General features: G+C 39.2%; 3 protein-coding genes across 4 annotated transcripts; 1 reads left to right on the top strand and 2 right to left on the bottom strand.

The window, feature by feature from the left end:
- Positions 1-1,895: 1,895 nt before the first annotated feature.
- Positions 1,896-10,855, bottom strand: LOC133526424 (U5 small nuclear ribonucleoprotein 40 kDa protein). The gene is made up of 6 exons (XM_061863054.1): positions 10,736-10,855; positions 10,159-10,285; positions 9,311-9,514; positions 7,332-7,574; positions 4,903-5,081; positions 1,896-2,253 (listed from the first exon to the last, which is right to left on the bottom strand). The coding sequence occupies exons 1-6, from the start codon at positions 10,847-10,849 to the stop codon at positions 2,074-2,076; spliced, it is 1,047 nt and encodes a 348-aa protein (XP_061719038.1). The 5' UTR covers positions 10,850-10,855; the 3' UTR covers positions 1,896-2,073.
- Positions 10,856-11,019: 164 nt separating this feature from the next.
- Positions 11,020-14,543, top strand: LOC133526423 (nucleoside diphosphate kinase 6-like). 2 transcript variants are annotated; one of them, XR_009800722.1, is made up of 4 exons: positions 11,020-11,372; positions 11,659-11,819; positions 12,429-14,005; positions 14,129-14,543. XR_009800722.1 is itself a non-coding variant. In XM_061863053.1 (3 exons), the coding sequence occupies exons 1-3, from the start codon at positions 11,164-11,166 to the stop codon at positions 12,572-12,574; spliced, it is 516 nt and encodes a 171-aa protein (XP_061719037.1). In that variant the 5' UTR covers positions 11,020-11,163; the 3' UTR covers positions 12,575-14,543. The 2 variants fall into 2 exon arrangements, 1 of the variants encoding a protein (XP_061719037.1); XM_061863053.1 differs by having other exon boundaries at positions 12,429-14,543.
- A 582-nt stretch (positions 14,544-15,125) lies between these two features.
- On the bottom strand, positions 15,126-19,617 carry LOC133526406 (uncharacterized). Its single transcript, XM_061863033.1, has 4 exons — positions 19,411-19,617; positions 18,554-19,174; positions 17,573-17,749; positions 15,126-16,661 (listed from the first exon to the last, which is right to left on the bottom strand). Exons 1-4 carry the CDS (start codon positions 19,442-19,444, stop codon positions 16,501-16,503), a joined length of 993 nt encoding a protein of 330 aa, XP_061719017.1. The 5' UTR covers positions 19,445-19,617; the 3' UTR covers positions 15,126-16,500.
- Positions 19,618-19,922: the final 305 nt, after the last annotated feature.

The raw sequence follows: 19,922 nt of genomic DNA on the forward strand, positions 1-19,922 counted from the left end.
AATAACTATTGCACGATTATTTTCAAAATTAAGGAACCGTAAACTTTCACCTGTTAATTTTTATATAGCATTATGTATAACTAAGTAGCATAATTTCAAATGTACCTGTGTGACCTTTAAATTTTTTTTTTTTTATACTACGTCTGTGGCAAACAAGCATACGGCCAGCCTGATGGTAAGCAGTCTCCGTAGCCTATGTACACCTGCAACTCCAGAGGAGTTCCATGCGCGTTGCCGACCCTAACCCCACCCCCCTCGTTGAGCTCTGGCAACCTTACTCACCGGCAGGAACACAACACTATGAGTAGGGTCAAGTTTTATTTGTTTTTTTTTTACCAATAAAGAAACTAAACTAAACGTCTCCGCCTCAGTGGAAAGGCAGCCTTAATATGCGGCTCCGGGCACTACGTCGTACGACATTCTTACTACTTTCATAGGCTGCTTTTCGACCAGAGCTATGCGAGGATGTGTTTGTTAAGAACCAATAGAATCACTTCATTTGCTCAGCAGCTTTACAAATTTTGAAAAAAAGGAAAACCTATAAACCTAATTTTTTATTTTGTGTCAATAGCCGGGTCCACACAGAGCGAGCATACGCGCGAGGCAATTTCCTCACGCACAAACCGGCCAGTGTAGACGTGCCTCGGCCGAGGCGGCGCGTGCGTTTTCCTCATCCGAGCGCGACGCCTCGGCCGAGGCATGTCTACACTGGCCGGTTTGTGCGTGAGGAAATTGCCTCGAACGTACGTGCTCGCTTAATAACATACTAAAAAAATCATGGAGAACGTTAAATATTAAGAAGTCCAAAAACGTTTTTTCTATTTTTATGGACGATCACGTGGTGGAAACTTAAAAACATAACTCTCGCAACGCATTCTCGCACTTCTCAGACCGCAACTCATGCTAGCCGGTCTGATCGAAAGTGTCGAAACGCACCCTAGGTCATAGGGGTAGCTCCCCCCCCCCCCCCTCTAGGCCTCCGGCGATGTCAACTTCCCCCCCACCCCCCTAGTTCACTGGCTGGCTACGCCCTTGCCCTAAATCTGAAGGCACCTAAGACGCCCGGCATTGGAGCCCCACTTGTCCGGTTAGCTCCACTTTCTTATAATAAAACAAAACATATATCTTAAATCACTTATTTAATTTTCTTAAATATATAAACAAAATTTTGTCTGAAAAAAACACCTTATTTTTATAACTTAGTACCGACTTGAACAGAAGAAAGTGTCATTATGAATGTCATATTTTCATATAAACTTGTCATCGATGATGACATTGCCACACTTTAACATTGCAAACGGCATATAAAGTCAGAGTCGACCCCTAACGGTTGATCTAGACGGCGCACTAACTCGTATGCGATTTTGATTTTAGTGGGTCTCTAATTGTTTCCCATAAAGTCTTAAGTCATAATGTATTGTTTGTCCGCATTTTCGATAGTAATAATAATTTCATTATAAGAAACTCAGGATTGGCATGAAACAAACCTAACCTATCCTATCTATAGGATAACCTTACGAAAATCCTGAAAAGTAAAACGGTTTCAGAGTTATGACTAATGATAATCTGACTATCATTACATTATGACTTTCAATAATTATGCCAAACAAAGGGATTCGGATTTTAGTTACATTGAGGACTATTGATTACTCGTACATCTAATTCAGCCGACCAATCAAATACCACAATGTGACGGAACTCGCATCGTCTATATGATCCTTAAGAGTGGAGGACCCGCGCGAAATCGCCTCGTCATACAAAATAAGTCCTCATTATTCTCTCTGGATATTAACATTTTTCAAAATATTTTCACACAATTTGTTGTATATCGACCACACATTTTGATTTCTTTCAAATTTTTAATTATAAATTTTAATTTTTTTTTTGTATTATTAGTGATAAGATCATTTAAAAATTTGTATGAAAACTATTCGCCCATAATTTTTAGAATAATCAAAAATTCGAAAAAAGTCAGACGTACGGGCATAGCTATTGTTAATACATCCAATTATGTAAAAATATTTTCCATGTCAATATCCAGAGAGGAAAATGGGGACTACGTCCTCTTTCCTCTCAGGGCTCGATCTCGCCGAGGTAGAGCAGCTTGTCGCTGCCGGCGGACAGCACGACGGGCTCGCGCGGATGGAAGCCGGCGTCCGTGACGGCGCCGCGGTGGCCCGGCAGCTTGTACAGCACGCGGCGCGACGTCGTGTCCCACACGTGCACGCAGCGGTCCGACGAGCCCGCCGTCACCTGGAATTACCTCTTTTTAGAATAGAATAGAATAATATTTATTCAGACAACACATCAATTATTACAAAGAAGATAATACATTAACAACAACAAGAATTAAATAAATAACCGGCCAAGAGCATGTCGGGCCACGCTCAGTGTAGGGTTCCGTTTCCGTAGTTACTCTTCCGTCACAATAAGCTAAACTGGAGCTTAAAGTATAGTAAATTGTTAACCAAGGGATGACACGGTACCTTTCACCCGAGTTAAACAAATAGGCAAATTTGCATAATCAGTACCTAATTAAAGTAAGTCTTAATTTTACTATGAAGGGAAAACTTTTTGCGATAACTCAAAAACAGCTAAACTGATCATGTCCGCTATAGTTTTCATTTAATGTCTTTCTTAAGCTCTACTTCCACGATTTTTTTAATATTTTTTGGACCTATGGTTCAAAAGTTAGAGGAGGAGGGGGGGGCACATTTTTTTTTCTGTCGGAGCGATTATCTCCGAATATATTCACTTTATCAAAAAATGTTTCTTGAAAACCCCTATTAATTTTGAAAGACCTTTCGAATACGACCGATACGCCACACTCTAGGGTTTAAGCGAAAAAAAAAATTCACCCCCACTTTACGTGTAGGGGAGGTACCCTAAAAAAAAAAATTTTTAGATTTTATTGTACGACTTTGTCGGCTTTATTGATTTATATATCCATGCCAAATTTCAGCTTTCTAGCACTAACGACCACGGAGCAAAGCCTCGGACAGACAGACAGACAGACAGACAGACGGACATGGCGAAACTATAAGGGTTCCGTTTTATGCCATTTGGCTACGGAACCCTAAAAAGAAACAGTGGAAGTTGAATAGTACAGAACAGATAAGGATGTGAGGCTGAAATGGTCTCCACTCAGCATTGCAGTTGGCACGGCGCTGGCAACTTTTTAATATTATTACAAGCTTTTATTTAACTTCACGTGTATGTATCTTTGTTGCTTGCTTTGTATGTATGTCCTGGAATCTTGCAAGTTAAATTTGATCCACTTCCCGGATTCCGATGAAGCTGAAAATTTGCATACATATGTAAGTCGGGTGACGATGCAATATTATGGTACCATCATGATCTGATGATGGAACCTTTTGAACGCTTTATGTCATAAACAAACATCACTCAAAAGAAAAGCTCCCGGGCGCAAGCGAGCTAATGTAAACTTTACTTAAAAGTGCGAAAGTTACTTTGACAGCGTTCTTTTTTTTTGTGTAATTTGACATTTAGAGACAGTATACATCTAAATAATAGTATATATTATTTCATTGATTCCATATTTGTAGTTTTTATTGTTTGTAAAAATGGACATTTAAAAGTGCAAGGTCAAGGTCGGGTCGCCCTCTTCCAGTGCGGGCTACCGCACCCTACATACAGGGCGCCATTAAACACTACAAGTTCAAAGTCGGGTTCGCCCGACATCCAGTGCGGACTACCCTACATACAGGGCGCCATTAAACACTACAAGTTCAAAGTCGGGTTCGCCCGACATCCAATGCGGACTACCCTACATACAGGGCGCCACTAAACACTACAAGTTCAAAGTCTGGTTCGCCCGACATCAAGTGCGGGCTACCCTACATACAGGACGCCACTAAACACTACAAATTCAAAGTTGGGTTCGCCCGACATCCAGTGCGGGCTACCCTACATACAAGGCGCCACTAAACACTACAAGTTCAAAGTCTGGTTCGCCCGACATCAAGTGCGGGCTACCCTACATACAGGGCGCCACTAAACACTACAAGTTCAAAGTCTGGTTCGCCCGACATCAAGTGCGGGCTACCCTACATACAGGGCGCCACTAAACACTACAAATTCAAAGTCGGATTCGCCGACACTAAAAGGTCTACCTAAAGAAACAGGTCAACAACGCTTGATGATGTCGAGTGATTAATGTCGCTGTTTAAAATTCGTTTTCGTATTCTTTCACGTTGTATCGAAATCAAAGTTGTGTGCTCTCTGATAATCAACCTTTTTTGAAGGAACGGTTTTACCTTGTAGGCCCCCAAGATGAATTTACTTACAGATGAGACTGTTGAAAGGATCTATATCAGGAACATTTATATCACCTGGGGAGCCTAAAAAAACCCGCCAGGCCGCAGGTCGAGTATCACTGTTCTAAAGTCAAATCTTATACCTTTAAACGAGCAATTCTTGTATAGATATATTTCTGTGATCTCGGAAACGGCTCTAACGATTTCGCTGAAATTTGGTATATGGGGGTTTTTGGGGGTATACAATCGATCTAGATTAGTCTTATGTTTGGGAAAACGCTTGTTTTCGAGTTTTCATGCGTTTTTCTTTCGACGCAGAATATGCTCGCTAATTTCGTGTTGCCAGCCACTGTCCATCTGGTCCAGCGGGTTAAGACGCGGACGGCTAGAAACGAGTGTTACGGGTTCGAATCTCGCTCGGTGACTAACTTTTGTTTTTGTTTTTTTTTTTATATGTTCAAGTTTATATATAATTTTTTTAATTTTTATTGTTTTCGACAAGTTTAATGTAGTAAAAAAATGTAGTTAAGAGTATCACCTATACACCACCATATTACAATAAATAGTTATAACCGAGCAAAAGCTCGGTCGCCCAGGTACTGTAATCTGGAATGAAGTGCAGTACCTTGGAGCCGTCCGACGACCAGGCGCAGCGCAGCAGGTTGCGCTCGAAGTTGTGGTGGTGTCCGGCGAGCAGCTTGACGCAGCGCTCGCCGGGCGCGAAGGCGCGCACGTCCCAGATGCGCAGCGTGCTGTCCATCGCGTTCGACAGCAGGTACGAGCCGTCGTAGGACAGCGCCAGACCTGAATTATATTTCAATAGGGAGTATTACTCATAGTGTTGTGTTCCTGCCGGTGAGTAAGGTTGCCAGAGCTCAACGAGGGGGGGTGGGGTTAGGGTCGGCAACGCGCATGTAACTCCTCTGGAGTTGCAGGTGTACATAGGCTACGGAGACTGCTTACCATCAGGCGGGCCGTATGCTTGTTTGCCACCGACGTAGTATAAAAAAATATATATAAAATGTTCTGCCGCCAGAGAGCAGCACTATCACATCACATAAATCTAAGAGTAACATATACATACTATGCCTTAAACAGTGAAACGCTGGTGGCCTAGCGGTATGAGCATGTGACTTTCAATCCGGAGGTCGCGAGTTCAAACCCCGGCTCGTACCAATGAGTTTTTCGGAACTTATGTATGAAATATCATTTGATATTTACCAGTCGCTTTTCGGTGAAGGAAAACATCGTGAGGAAACCGGACTAATCCCAAGGCCTAGTTTACCCTCTGGGTTGGAATGGAAGGTCAGATGGCAGTCGCTTTCGTAAAAACTAGATCCTACGCCAGATCTTGGGATTAGTTGTCAAGCGGACCCCAGGCGCCCATGAGACGTGGCAAAATGCCGGGACAACGCGAGGAAGAAGAAGGCTATGCTTTAAACAGTTTTTTGAGAAGTAGTAGTAAAAACTATGACATGATGCATCAAAACGGTTTGTTTATAAAGCCCAACCAGAAATATAATAATTAATAATATGATCATTGTCAAGAGGGCGCTGTTATTCTCATGTATAGGGTGACAGTTAAGTTATAGTAAGAAAATAAATATTAATAAATATTATATTATAGGACATTATTACACAAATTGAATAAGTCCCACAGTAAGCTCAATAAGGCTTGTATTGAGGGTACTTAGACAACGATATATATAATATATAAATATTTATAAATACTTAAATAGATAGAAAACACCCATGACTCAGGAACAAATATCCATGCTCATCACACGAATAAATGCCCTTACCAGGATTTGAACCCGGGACCATCAGCTTCGTAGGCAGGGTCACTACCCACTAGGCCAAACCGGTCGTCAAAATAATAGTTCGAATGAAATTCCGCAATATGGCGCGTGATCATGTATTACTGGTCACGCTTTAGATGCCTACCGCGAATCGCGAAAATAGAAATTTCGTTATCTGGCCTCTTTATCGCTTGAGTATGCAAGAGTGATAGAGAGGCAAATAACGAAATTTCGATTTTCGTGTTTAGTGGTAAGCCCTTAGAAAGTGGTAGTGGCGCCCTCTACGCGGGGTTTTGCGTAATAAATATCCCCTATTGAAAAAATATGATTTTACAAATAAAATCTTTGCGTTTTGAATAAAACAACAGTGAACATGTAATAATAATAAAACATTAATTTTTAATTAAAGCAAGATATATTACTTTGCTAATCCGCGAGAAAATAACGTCAGTCAATCAGTGCTAACCCGTTATACTTACTTGCGTATTCTTACATGCAATTAATGTTCCCACCCTCCCACCGCAAAAATAAATACGCAAATAAATATAACAACCCACCACCAAAAGTACAAAACTCAACACGTGTTTCGCCTCTACGAGGCATCCTCAGGAGATGCTGGAGTTGACGGGTCTGGTCGGTGTGGTCGGTTTTTGCGGTGGGAGGGTGGGAACATTAATTGCATGTAAGAATACGCAAGTAAGTATAACGGGTTAGCACTAACACGTTATTTTCTCGCGGATTAGCAAAGTAATATTTCTTGCTTTAATTAGCATGGATTTCCGCAAAGTAACGCCTGATTCTATTAATTATATTAATTTTTATAAATACGTTCGTGTTTTAAACGTTCTTTTTCTTTTGTATATAACTTCTATTTCAGTTTACAACAGTAAAGAGTTATTAAGTGTCGTAAAGGCGGGATTCCATCACTGTGCGGCACAAGCATTCAGTACAAAAATGTTTGTCCCGGACAGTGCTGTACACAGGTGGAATCCCGCCTTAAGATGCCACATCACATGGTTGTGTTGTCTATCACTGAAGCAGAGTATATGAGATTTCTCACACTTGCATCTTTATACATAGCATAGTTATATTTAAATGATTAAAGTGAGGCGCTGACAATGAACAATTACCACAATTTTTGAAAGTAGAGATTTTCCGAAACTTGTTCTACGCAGTGAGTTAATTTGTCACTAAATACGTAAAATTATAAGAAATGTTATTAATTCTAACAAAAACCTAAATTCGATTACCATACCTGTAATAGTGTCAGTATGTCCTTTAATCTTATAGGAAATCTTATTAGTTCTAATATCCCAAACTTTGACGACATTATCGATGCCTCCCGATATGATTTTCTCAGCAGTGTCGTTGAAAAGGACTGCTGTGACGGGGTACTCGCTGTCGAAGGAGGCGACGGGGTTCCTTTTTCTGGCGTCCCACAGTTTGATGGTGTTGTCGTCTGAGGCGGAGGCGAGGAGCTCGGGGCCGCGCCGGGCGCCTGCGGTTTATAAGGGGAACATAAATAAATTGCATACTGATTTGGAAAGTTGATGGCTGAATTTAAATACCACTAAACTATGGTTTTAATCACCGAGGAGTATGTACATGGTATTTATGTCTATATTATATGTTTGAGGAAATACAGGTTGGGATAACAAATACGATTAAGATAATGAAAAAAGTATTGTATATTGGTAGTACTTAAAGACTAAGGATTAAGGATAAGGAAAAGTTTATAAAGCCTGAACTAGGAGTTCCTGTGTTTCAGGCAGAATAGGACAATATTAATATTAAAATATGTTGACAAAAATTCTTACGGTGGCATATTCATGATAAATTTAACAAACATGTGTGTATCATAGCTAAAAGAGAATATTTTGAAGATAATATGTTTTGTTTTAGTTAAATAAATCATAGTAGATATGGGCCAAATATGGAGTTCAATACCATATGGTTCAATATTTGGTTTAAATCTTAACAATTAAATATTTGTCTGAATTGTGACAGATGATTCTGATGTGACAATTTATATATATATAGTCCTCCTCGCCGTATCCGACGACGGCGACTCCTTCAACTGTTTTTATTCGGAAACATGGAACGCTCTAATATGGATTGCAAAGCCAAATTTGGTTTTGAAAATGCGATCGCATGGTGCGCAATGAAGCTGGCCAGCTGGGTTGTAGGTATAGGTATACGAGGGCCTCGGTCGCGTCCTTACGGAGATGGCGCTTGGCATCCAAGTCTTCCAAGCGCCGCTGCTCGTATTGCTCTACCTTTTTATGCACAGTTTCGCGCCATTCCGTTCTACGCATCGCCAGTTTCTCCCAGGAATCACTCGGTATACCGCAAGTGGTCAGGTGGTGGTGAGGTGAGTGGTGATGTGACAATTTATGTAGGTGTTCTACAGCGGTATTGATTAACGGGATGATAAAAACATCATGTGTTTTAATGACAAAGGGAAATCGTAACATGAACAGTTCTGGCGGGGCTTACAATTTTAAGTGATGCAAAAAGATAATAAAAATATTTGGCAAATATTCGGTACTGTAAGCAAATTCGGCTTAATACAAACATGGGTAACTTGCCGATTATTAATAATTACCGAATATTTCTAAATCATAGTAAGTAATCAAATTTTTTTTTGACATTTATGGACTGTACGTACGTACAGTTTTTTCTATAGATCAATGAAGCATAGAATGTGGATAAGTTACATAATTTGTCGCTTAACTTCAAACTCAGATAGATCCATTCGACCCTTTCAGCAAATATCTACCTTATTACCTTTTCGTAATACCAAAATCGCATAATCTGACAGATGGATTTACCTGAGTTGGAAGCTAAGCGACTCATTTATACCTAAAGCCTATGTGTATTGATTGTGTCATTCATGAAGATGCATGACTCGTAATGTCATGCTATTAACCTTTTGTACGCCAAGAGCCACTAAAGTGGTTGTGTGCTGTCGTGCCTACTACGCCAACGACCACTAAAGAGGTCATGGCAGACGCTGTCAAAGCAATATTATGAATTTTACTGTTGACAGATAAGGTTTAAATTCGTTTCTCAATAGTTGACATATTGGCGTGTATGCCACATTTTGATGCGAGGGAGAAAGCGTTGAAAAGGTTAAAGGATAGACTTGACAATCTGTGTCATTGTGGATGACACAAACTATACCTATGTGTTTACAAATAAAGCATTACGATTAGGATTATGATAAGCACTAACCTGACACGGAGTTAACAAAGTTAGCATGTCCCTTCAGTTTCTTAATCCTCGTGCCAGTCGGGACGTCCCACACGGCCACCGTGTTGTCGGTAGCACAGGAGTATAAGTGTGAACCGTCTGGGGAGAAGTTGATCTCCATGATGGCGCCCGTGTGGCCTTTCATCACCATTATGTTCTCGCATTGTCCGTAGACATTCCATACAACTGAAAGAGTGAAGTTTTTAAAAGTTTTTTGGTAAATAGATATAGTCATTAAAAGTAAATGATTATATGAGCTCCTTAAATGTCTTATGTAGACTACTGTCACTTAAAATTAAATTAAAACTTATCTAATTCACATAAAACAAATATTTAGATGAGACAGTAATGATTTCAAACAATATTTTGGAATTAAACCTATTTAGTGTTTGTTCACTTAGGTAATGAGTAATGATGTTTTAGATGATGATCCATCTGTGGTCCAGGATTGTAGATGGACAAAAACTGTTACATCATGGGAAGGGCCTGATGGTAAGCGCCGATAAGGAAAACCAAATGCACGCTGGAATGAAGATATTAAAAAACTTGCTGGGCCCGCCTGGCAAAAAACTGCCCAGGACAGAGAAAAATGGCTAGCTTTGGAAATGGCCTTCACCTAAGGGGTTTCTGCTTAATATACTAAGATTAAATATACAAAAAAAAGCCAATTAATTACAAATAACTAGCATAAATTAACCAATACAAAAATAGTAGGAAATAAAAGGCTTTTTATTTATATTTATTATTTATAGATGATAATCAAGAACATACCATAGTAATTGTAACTTTGACCAGAATCAGATAATAAACAAAAATAATAGTTTACTTACAGATTTGTCTATCAAATCCAGCTGACGCTAAGTGTTTCCCTTCAGGGTGGAATCTGGCAGTAAATATCTCTCCCTGGTGACCCTCCAGTAACATAATAGGCGCATAGAGATTTGATGTGCGTGGTACCTAGAGAAACAGATAAAAACAAGATTTTATTATTATTATTATAGCTTTTTATGCTCAGTGCAATACACTGATCCCTACAGGGTGAAAGCCACCTCAATACCCTTCCATTTCTCTCTGATTTTTGCTGTTTCCATCCCGTTCTTTTCAGCTAGTTTTATGATGTCGTCTGCCCGTCGTTTCTTAGGTTTTCCTTGTCCTCTTTTTTTTCTTGGTCCTGTCGATTCTGTTACCCTTAAAGTCCACCTTCCGTCCAAATATCTGGACAAATGGCCAGCCCATTTTCACTTTAGTTGTAGGGCTTGTTTTAATACACAGTTCAAATCCTCAAAATAAGCTCAAAGACTGGTCGATATTGAGTTAAGTAAATTAATTTCGTCATTTGGATGCTTAGGTGTAAGGCAAAACATGAATGTAAACAACACAAGCTTAATATGTTTAAGAGAAACATACCGAAGAAGTAACCACGGCTTTTTCCCTTGTTCCAACCACAGATATTTCATGTCGGGTCTTTTTGGACGGGACGACTGAATAATCATCCGCTTTCCGTTTCTCCAATTCAGGCATTTTTATGAACTATGCTGTCTAAATTAAAATAATTTCGTCAACGCAAAACCTAACCTAGCAAGCGTCGTTTTTGTTTATTTGACAGTTGACATTTATGTCAAAGCTATTTCAGTAGTTGTTACAAACGCGTAATCGTGTCATGATAATCGAAGAACGTTACAATCGATTCAGTCGTTTTTTTTTTTTCATGCTGCACCCCTGGATTTTGACGTAATAGGTTATGACATTTGCCAATCCATATCAAGTTTTTAAATTTCTTTATTTTCAAAATAGGGAATAAAATGAAGAAAATCAAACCCAGATAACATACCACCATGCAGAAACTACAACTAACCCTGGCCATAATCAAGCCACACGCTGTAAAGAATCCCGTGGCTCTTTCATTCATTAGGAACGTTATAAAAAATAAGTTTATAGTCATAAAAACTAAACGGGTCTCCCTGGATAAAGAAGCAGCTGGTAAATTCTACAGCGAACATGTTGGCAAGTTCTTCTATAATCGGCTGGTGACGTTCATGACGAGGTAGGAATCTAATATAATGGAAAATCTAATGTAACCTTAACACCGTATGACCTCTGTACCAGTCTTATAAGATCTTGTACTTGGCCTTGAGCTTGGCTTGGACTTGAACAAGCGCCAGTAAAATGATTTGTAGAGTTCATGGAATAATCATCTATAGAATACTTATTGCAATAGCAAAATTTTGCATTTATAAGTCACTCTTTGGAGCCTTTTCTTTATGTGACACTCTTTTGATCTGCTGCTATCTCTTATCAAAAATATTTAAATTTCATCCAACTTATTCCAGTGGTAGTGTGGACCTGCACATAATGGGCCACTCTAACGCCATAGAGCTGTGGCGCCGCATGCTGGGGCCCACCTGCGTGTACAAGGCGCAGTTCCAGCAGCCCTACTGTCTCCGTGGCATGTTCGGCATCTCCGACACCAGGAACGTTGCTCATGGCTCTGGTAAGATGTTACCGTTGTGTGGACTTGCACATTATGGGGCATTCTAAAGTCATGTCAGTGTCAGATGATGTATTTTTGTAGGATTGGCCTCTTCTTACGCTTCAACACAACATATTCCCTGTCAGCATATATAGAGCTGTAGGGACAGCCACCCAGCAGACGCAGTGACACAGAGCTTCTCAAAGAGATTGCTTTTTAGCACCCAAATTTATTGTCTTTGTTTATTTTTCTGTATTATGTATTGGAATTCCTTTAAACGAGCAATTCTTGTATATATATAGATATATATATATATATTTCGTGGATCACGAAAACGGCTCTAACGATTTCGATAAAATTTGCTATATGGGTTTTCCGGGGCGAAAAATCGATCTAGGTCTAGGTTTTATCTCTGTGAAAACGCGCATTTGTGAGTTTTTATACGTTTTCCGAGCAAAGCTTGGTCTCCCAGATATTATGATAAAACGATTGTGATGTACCTTAGATAATGCAAAAGTTGTCTCCCGCAAATTTCTACACCCAATACTAAGATATTCATCATTGTGAACATTATTTCAGTGTTGCCATTTAATATTCTCCTTTCTAAATATAAAAAATATCAATTCCCAGATTCTCCACCGTCAGCAGAACGGGAGATCAAGTTCTTCTTCCCGGAGTTTTCTTTCTACCAATGGCACAACGGGCATGAGGTGCTGTACAGGAAAGGACCCATCATCTTCAATGATCATCTGTTTGAACATGTCAGGAAACTGTAATCAGTCCTGTAAACCGTAGTAACTAATTGATTACTACTGGCTTACCTGTATTCAGTCACTTGAGAATACTTTTAGGGCGTTGCTAGATGGCACGGAAACGCTAGTGAACACACTTTTAGGCTGCGTTTCCAGCAGAGAACCAATAGAATCACTTCATTTACCTATCGGCGCTCAGTGCATTTCTAGTGGACGATATTTTATTGGTTCTTCTCACATATCTTTAGTGGAAACGCAGCCTAACTATGGCTTTAGTACAAATGGAAAACTAAATTAACTCTGGCTTCCCTTATAACATTTTTGGCGCACCTCCACTGGAGAGAAAGTCAGGCAAAATCTAAATAGAGTAATTTGTACTTCCATAGTAGCGCTGGCGCATGTAGTACTGTATAGACGCGTAAAGCCCCATTTAGACATTTCAAGAACTTGCATCCAATATTCGATAGATTTGCGTATTTGGTACTATGCGTTGAAAGGCTACAGATTACAATGAATTCAGTCAATCGATCAAATACTGCAATTAAATAAATTTACGGTTACAATATTGTGCCATTTTAGACTCGGACCAAGATACGTTAGCAGCGATTTTGATAGCCCAGACAGTGCAAGTGTTATTTTAAACGTCAAACATCTATGACATTATGACGTTTACATGACCCTGTGACGTTTACTTAACACTTGCACAAGGCTCTCAAAATCGCTGCCAACTTAGCTTGGTCTGACTTTACGCGTCTTATTATTATATAGATAATAATCCACAATGAAAAGTCATTTTCATTCACTTCATTATCTCATTAGGTAGGTAATTTTTTGGGGAATAATTCCAAAGTACAGGTTGATTCACGAAAGCTGGCACGAATAGAATGAACGAAACTTTCATTCATGAGTGACATCTGTATCGGTGTACAGTCAGACCCACATAGATGGTAGTATTTTATATAGACAGGTCATTCGCGTGCGCCCGTGAGGGACAGAACATACGCAATACGTCGTAATAGGGAATATTACGCGAAACTGCCACTACCACAATCCATTACAAACTGAGGGCTGAGATATCTAACCAATAAGATATCTAAAGAGTGATAGAGATATCACTCTTACGTATTCGAGCGATAAAGAGGCAGATAACTAAATTTCGATTTTATCGTTTCCCGGTAGGCCCTTTGTAAACAAACCGCCTTGATGCATCAATGTCATATTTTAGTATCTGTGAAAACTTGTTTATAGTCCATGGTTCACGATAGTGCTGCATTCTGACGGCAGAACATTGCAGTAATACTCCGTATTAAAAACACGTTGTATGATTCCTGAGAATTCCTTAATTTGGCCGGGATATTTATTTTGTACCAACCATAAATACATGACGGGGAATAAAAAAAAGTGAGACTTACAAGGACACACAATAATAATGCCTTCTCTACTTCAGCAACAACAGTTAACCTTTTGACCGCCAAAGACGTCATATGACGCGCGCGGCTACAGCCCAATATCAAGCTTCATACGTACTCACAAGGTTCACGATTACGCGCCGCGTACGATAGGCGCGGCGTTCAAAAGGTTAAACACTAGATTCATGGATACACACATATTTTCATTCACTCATTCATTCCATTCGTGTTCTTGTGAATCAACCTGTACCTATAAATGAATATCTATTTTATTTTTTCATAAACAGCTGAACTACCAAAGTACCTGTTTAGTACCTTATTCATGATTATATGATATAATTTATATCAGTAAGCTAGTCAACAGATTCAATAAATTTTCGTTGCAAAAAATAAAACTGTTAATTTTTTTTTCACTTATATTTTTAACACGTTCTAAGTCCAGTGCCCCATATATGGGTCAGGCCGAACTATCTCTTATTCCTACACGTCCGTGCCCCACATATGGGTCACGAAGATACGACCAGGGACGCACTTAGATTAGTGTAACTTCATACTGCGAGATAATATAAGTACCTATAATCTTATACACCGTGTTTTTAATAATTAATAAGCATACGCGCATACGCTCGATTTCCTCACGCACAAAGCCACAAACCGGCCAGTGTAGACGTGTCTCAGCCGAGGCGGCGCGCTCGGCCGAGGAAAACGCACTCGAGTCTTTTCAGAGGGACTTGAGTCCTTTTCAGAAAACTCTCAATTTATTGTTTGCAAAATTTCGAAATGCTTCGACTTTAAGTAATAAAGTTAGCACACAAATAATACAATAACGCAAAATTTCTTTACTTTCATTTAGGTGAAAACTATGAAATTGTTGACGGAGTCTTTATTCGGAGGCTCGAGTCAGTCCTTTTAAGCCCTCTTAAAAGAGACTCAATTGACTCGCCTCAGGACTTAAAAGATTCGGAAGTTTTTTAAGCGCCGAGTTTCGTAAAAACGAGTCGAGTTCTTCCAATTCAGACTCGAAAGACTCGAGTTCCTACCAACACTACGTGTATCCGCAAAAATCATAAGATATAACCCCCGACGCAAAGAGTGGTGTTGGACAATTTTCATATTTGTTTCAGAGAGTTTTTAGATGTGAAGTGGAACATGCAAAGAAACACAAATTAAGTATGTATAATGTATTTAAACCAAAACTGTTATAGAAACACTGTAAAACATAGAAACAAACCTCATATTAATTACAAGAAACAAAATACCGTAACAATACATACAAGCATACATACATCAAGTAACTTAGTTACGAGAATTTATAACAGAAACTGAGACGGATTCTTTTTAATTTACATAAGTTTTTAAATGGATTTCAGAATGAAGGTGTTCATTTTGCTGTTCAGTGGTGTAGCTAGAAAGGGCCCTGGGCTTCATTCGAATTAAGGACTTAGGACCCTGTTGATTGGCACGGAGCTCTGATGGTAAAAGGGTGGATCAACTTTTTGTTGTTATTTCGTCCCGTCAGCCAGACGACAATAGTAGTTTGTTAGAAGAAATGTTAATCTACGTTCTACTCATATGGTCAGTAGATGACCTAATATGGAAATGGATTATAACTGACATAAAAATCTTTATTTAAATGGGCCATGGGTATATAAACCATGGGTTTTAAAAGTGACCCAGGCGACCGTTATGGCCACAAATGACAAGAAAAAATGGATACACCCAAAATTATACTCCACTGTGTTCTTTGAGCAAAGTATTTTTACTCAGTTTAAGAATGTTTTTTTTCTATGCTAAAGTGTAAATCTTCCAGCGTTCATTGTTATCTCAATATTGTACATGTAATATTTTTAGTAGTAACAGTTTGGCTAAAGTTATTTTGCTTCTGACACTGAGGAATTGAGGATTCCACTTATTCAACCCCTCGCTTCGCTTGTAGTTCTGTTTCGGAATCCTTTTACTCAGCATCAAAGGTATACAAGAAATACTATGACTCAGTCAGATGGACGGACAGACAGACGGGCATGACAAAACCATATACACAAACGAGCTGAATTTAACAGAAATTCAAAGCCTGAAGCCTTCCTACGGTCGCGGAATGAATTCAGATGTGAGCCATTTTTTAAGTACATTTTTTATTTGGACACTTTAATTTTATTTCTACTCCGAATAACTATCTATTTCGATCTAATTAGGATTTAAAAAATGTCCAAAGATTTTTATTTCCGTTCCGTTATGATTTCTCATAGACTTTGTATTACAATAACGAAATGGACGAAACGAAAAAAGTATGGAAATTTTGTTACACTTCTCCCGAGAAAGCTGAAAAAAGTGCAGTGTACAACTTTAAATAAAATGTCCTATATCCCGTGACCGTAGAGATTTTTTCATACAACAAAAAAAAAACAGGTGAACATCTGAATTTATTCAGTCACCATGGAGATTCACGCTCTGAATTTCTGATAACTTCTGCTTATGAGTGCGCTAAGGGTACCATTTCTGCCATTTAGGCTACGGAACCCTATACTATAAGAACCACAGGAATTATTCTCCAATCTTAACGAAGACCTTGGGTCTCGAGAACACCTTGATACCCTCCTCCAGCTTGGCGAGCTGCTTCTCGAGCTCCATCTTGCGGTTCCGCATGCGGAGGGTGTCGGTTTTGACAGGCATCTTGTTTAGTTCGCTTACTAATTCTGCAAAACCTGGAAAGTTTGACAAATTAATTTTTGCCACACCAGAAAGTGTAAAGTTTCTCTTTATACTTCATAAACTGATAAGAAAGTTGCATTTTATCCACAAGAGTGCCCAAGCCCAAGTAATCCGCTGGAAATTTTAAGTTGTTCCCTTATGTTGGATGGTAGAATGACGTTGAAAGACAAGGTTTTGATTGATAAATATTTAATAATGTTCCTTTGAATTGATTGGACAGTATTTTCCTCGCGTTGGTGTGGTAACAAATTTTGGTGTTATAGGTATTCGGGCGCCAAGTTTGTTTAATCCTGTGTCTTGAAATACTCGCAACAGGGCTTTGGATCTTGTGGCTCGCATTTTCCCTGAATCTAGTGGCAATTTTCCGCTCCTGTTTCTGTTTCTGATGTGCTAGCGAAATAGTTGGACACTATCCCCGGTGATAAGCGGTCTGACATCGCAGCCGTTCAAAAGCAATGGGATGACTTGTGGAGCAAGCACTTTTACAGAATGAACAAAGAATATCAATTGCAAACGGTTGAATGAAGAAAACTGGTTTGAAAAGTGAATTGGTATTAATTTAATTTATTTCTTTATTTCAGGCCAATTTACCCATAAATTGTTAGCCCTGTTATATTAAGTTATATTAACTTAGCCCTGGGTACTTTGCGGTGCGTAACGTATTTGCGCCCGACTCGAGTACTTAGTACCCTATATGAGGAGGAGTGCTCTATTTGAGGAGGCTCCAACTTGACGGCAGTGCTCGGTGGCAGTTTGAAACCTATGATTTAGTTAGATGAAACTAGTAACTAAAGTTTGGCATGCTATTTCCGTCAGTAGAAAAAAATTGCAAATTAAAAAAATGTCGGTGTTAAACTTTGCGCCTCTTTCTACTGACAAAGTGGGTTTGACAGAGTATACTGACTATTCCTAAGCATGCGCAGCGTCTCCTTGCGCTCCTGGTCGGGCAGCGCCACGTGTCCGGGCGGGCACTCGCCGGGCTCCGCGCCGCCGCCGCCGCCCGCCCCCGCCGCCGCCGCGGGGGCTCCCCCGCTGTCCCGGCGCGCGCGCAGGTACGCCGGCACGACGCCGCGCTGGTAGCCTGGAGATACAACCGACGAGTAAGCACCCACACATTATATTAGGTTCCACTGGTGTGTCAGAATCGTTTTGGATCCAGTCAAAAATCTATAGAATATTAAATGAATTCATATAGTTATACAAATTTGTCATGCGGCGGCAGCACAGGGAATATTTATAAATCTAATTTAGGCTGTATATGTTAAGATAAGTTTTAGTTAAAATTTGTATTTGTTACCCATGTATTCATAAATGAGATATTTGGGCCAACCAACTATTTCTTGTTGATATTCTGCCCCGTCAGCCAGGAGACCACATAAGCAGTTTGTTAGAAGAACTGTTTTACTACATTCTACTAACATGCTTATTAGATGGCCCAGAAAAATCATGTATTGTTTATTTAATTACCATTAAAACCGGTTTAAGTGACCCAGGGAAACGCAACCATAGCCATGAGTGACAAGATTGATTCACCCATTTACAGATAATTATATGCGGGGATCTCATTCAATAATTTATAAATAGTCGGGTATATGACCTTAAGAACCCCACAGATATGTGTCAACTACAGCAAGTCAGAGCTTGGCTTGATTCTGCAACCCACTTGACGACTTACCAATCTGACCCACACCATGAAACTGCTAGAGTAAATGTAGTATGCTACACTAGGCAGAGGGGTTTTAATTAATAAAAGAAATTTGTTTTTTTTCTCTACTGTTGATACTACTCATAAAAAATTTCAAAACAATAAATTTCATTGAAGATTAGTATGATAAAAATACCATGAAAACCTTACTAAGCTAACAGATTGAATAAATGAAGTTACCTGATGGTAGATAAGGGTCTTTGTTGTCTTTGTCCTTCCGTTCCAATATTGCATTTAACCTACTGCGATTCCGCTCCGAATCAATATTAATTTCATCACTACCCTTTCGTCCCTTAGGAGTTGTCACTCGATTATGGAGGCCAAAGTCCCCGCTAGCTTTCAACTTAGCCTCCTCGTCCTCTTTCTTAGGGTATATCATTGTTAGTTTAGTGCATTCAGCTAATTGTTGCGCTAAATTAGATTCAATGGTCTGACAGCCTATATCTTTCAGGCATCCAGATGAATCTGTTGATTTTACATCCTCTTCCTCTGTCTCTTCTTCCTTGACTTGCATGGCACGTCTTTCTTTCCTTTCTAAAAACTCTGCCATGTCACCTTTCTTTATCCGGACATCGGTAAATTTCTTTCGAGAGTTGCCTATGGATTTCCCAATTGAGAGGGTAGCTTTGCCGCTCTTGCTGGAGGGTGAGGACTTGACCTTGCTGAGGGCTACGGCTGGCTGCCTGGAGATCCGCGGGGGGACGCTGGTCAGACCTTGTTGTGACTCTTTGGGCGACTTGCCTTGAATATATTTAAGCTGTTTCATGTTTTCCCTTATAAAGTTTTTTTTCTGCTCCTTTTCTGTAAAAAGTAGTATTTCTGCTTAGTGAAAGCATAAATATACAATTGAAATGACGCACTACACGACTTGTAAATGTTTAATTACGAATATTACGTTTGATTTATGTCAATGTTAATAACGGCAAATCAAGTTCGTGTTATGGATATTTATATACCGAATACGAAATATTACAATTAGTATTTTCGAATAAAAAGGATGAAAAATAAATAAAGCATATAAAATAAATGATACTTACTGGGTTCTGGAAATATACCCTTGAGAGTATACATTTTGAACAATTACAACGAAAGCTCAGAAACAAAATACACACTCATTATTTAACGTACACTGTACCGAGTACACTTTCTAATGATTGTAAACGTCCATATTCTACACTTCCAGATATTATTTTATGAATATTCAATGGGTTTTGTGAAAAATTTACGCTTGGTTTTTGTCACCTTCAAACTTATTCAAACAGCTGTCAGCCGTTTGTTTATGAATCCAAGAGTGTCTGGCCACCTGCGTTGTTTTTGAGGTTTTTAAATTTTAATTTTGCTTTATGGTTTTAAGGTGTTTCACACGATGCGGATTACGAATATTCATGGTTTAGAAATATTATCAGTTAAAGTGTTTGGTTATTGAGATTATATTATCGCCTAGGTGAATAATCCTCCCTAAATCAAGTTATCATGTCTAGTTAACCTTGAAATTTAAATGAAATGAATGTACAAAAAAATAAATGAGAAAGTGTACTAAATATTATAA

The sequence above is a fragment of the Cydia pomonella genome, chromosome 16 (assembly GCF_033807575.1).
Source record: "Cydia pomonella isolate Wapato2018A chromosome 16, ilCydPomo1, whole genome shotgun sequence".
NCBI lineage: Eukaryota > Metazoa > Arthropoda > Insecta > Lepidoptera > Tortricidae > Cydia > Cydia pomonella.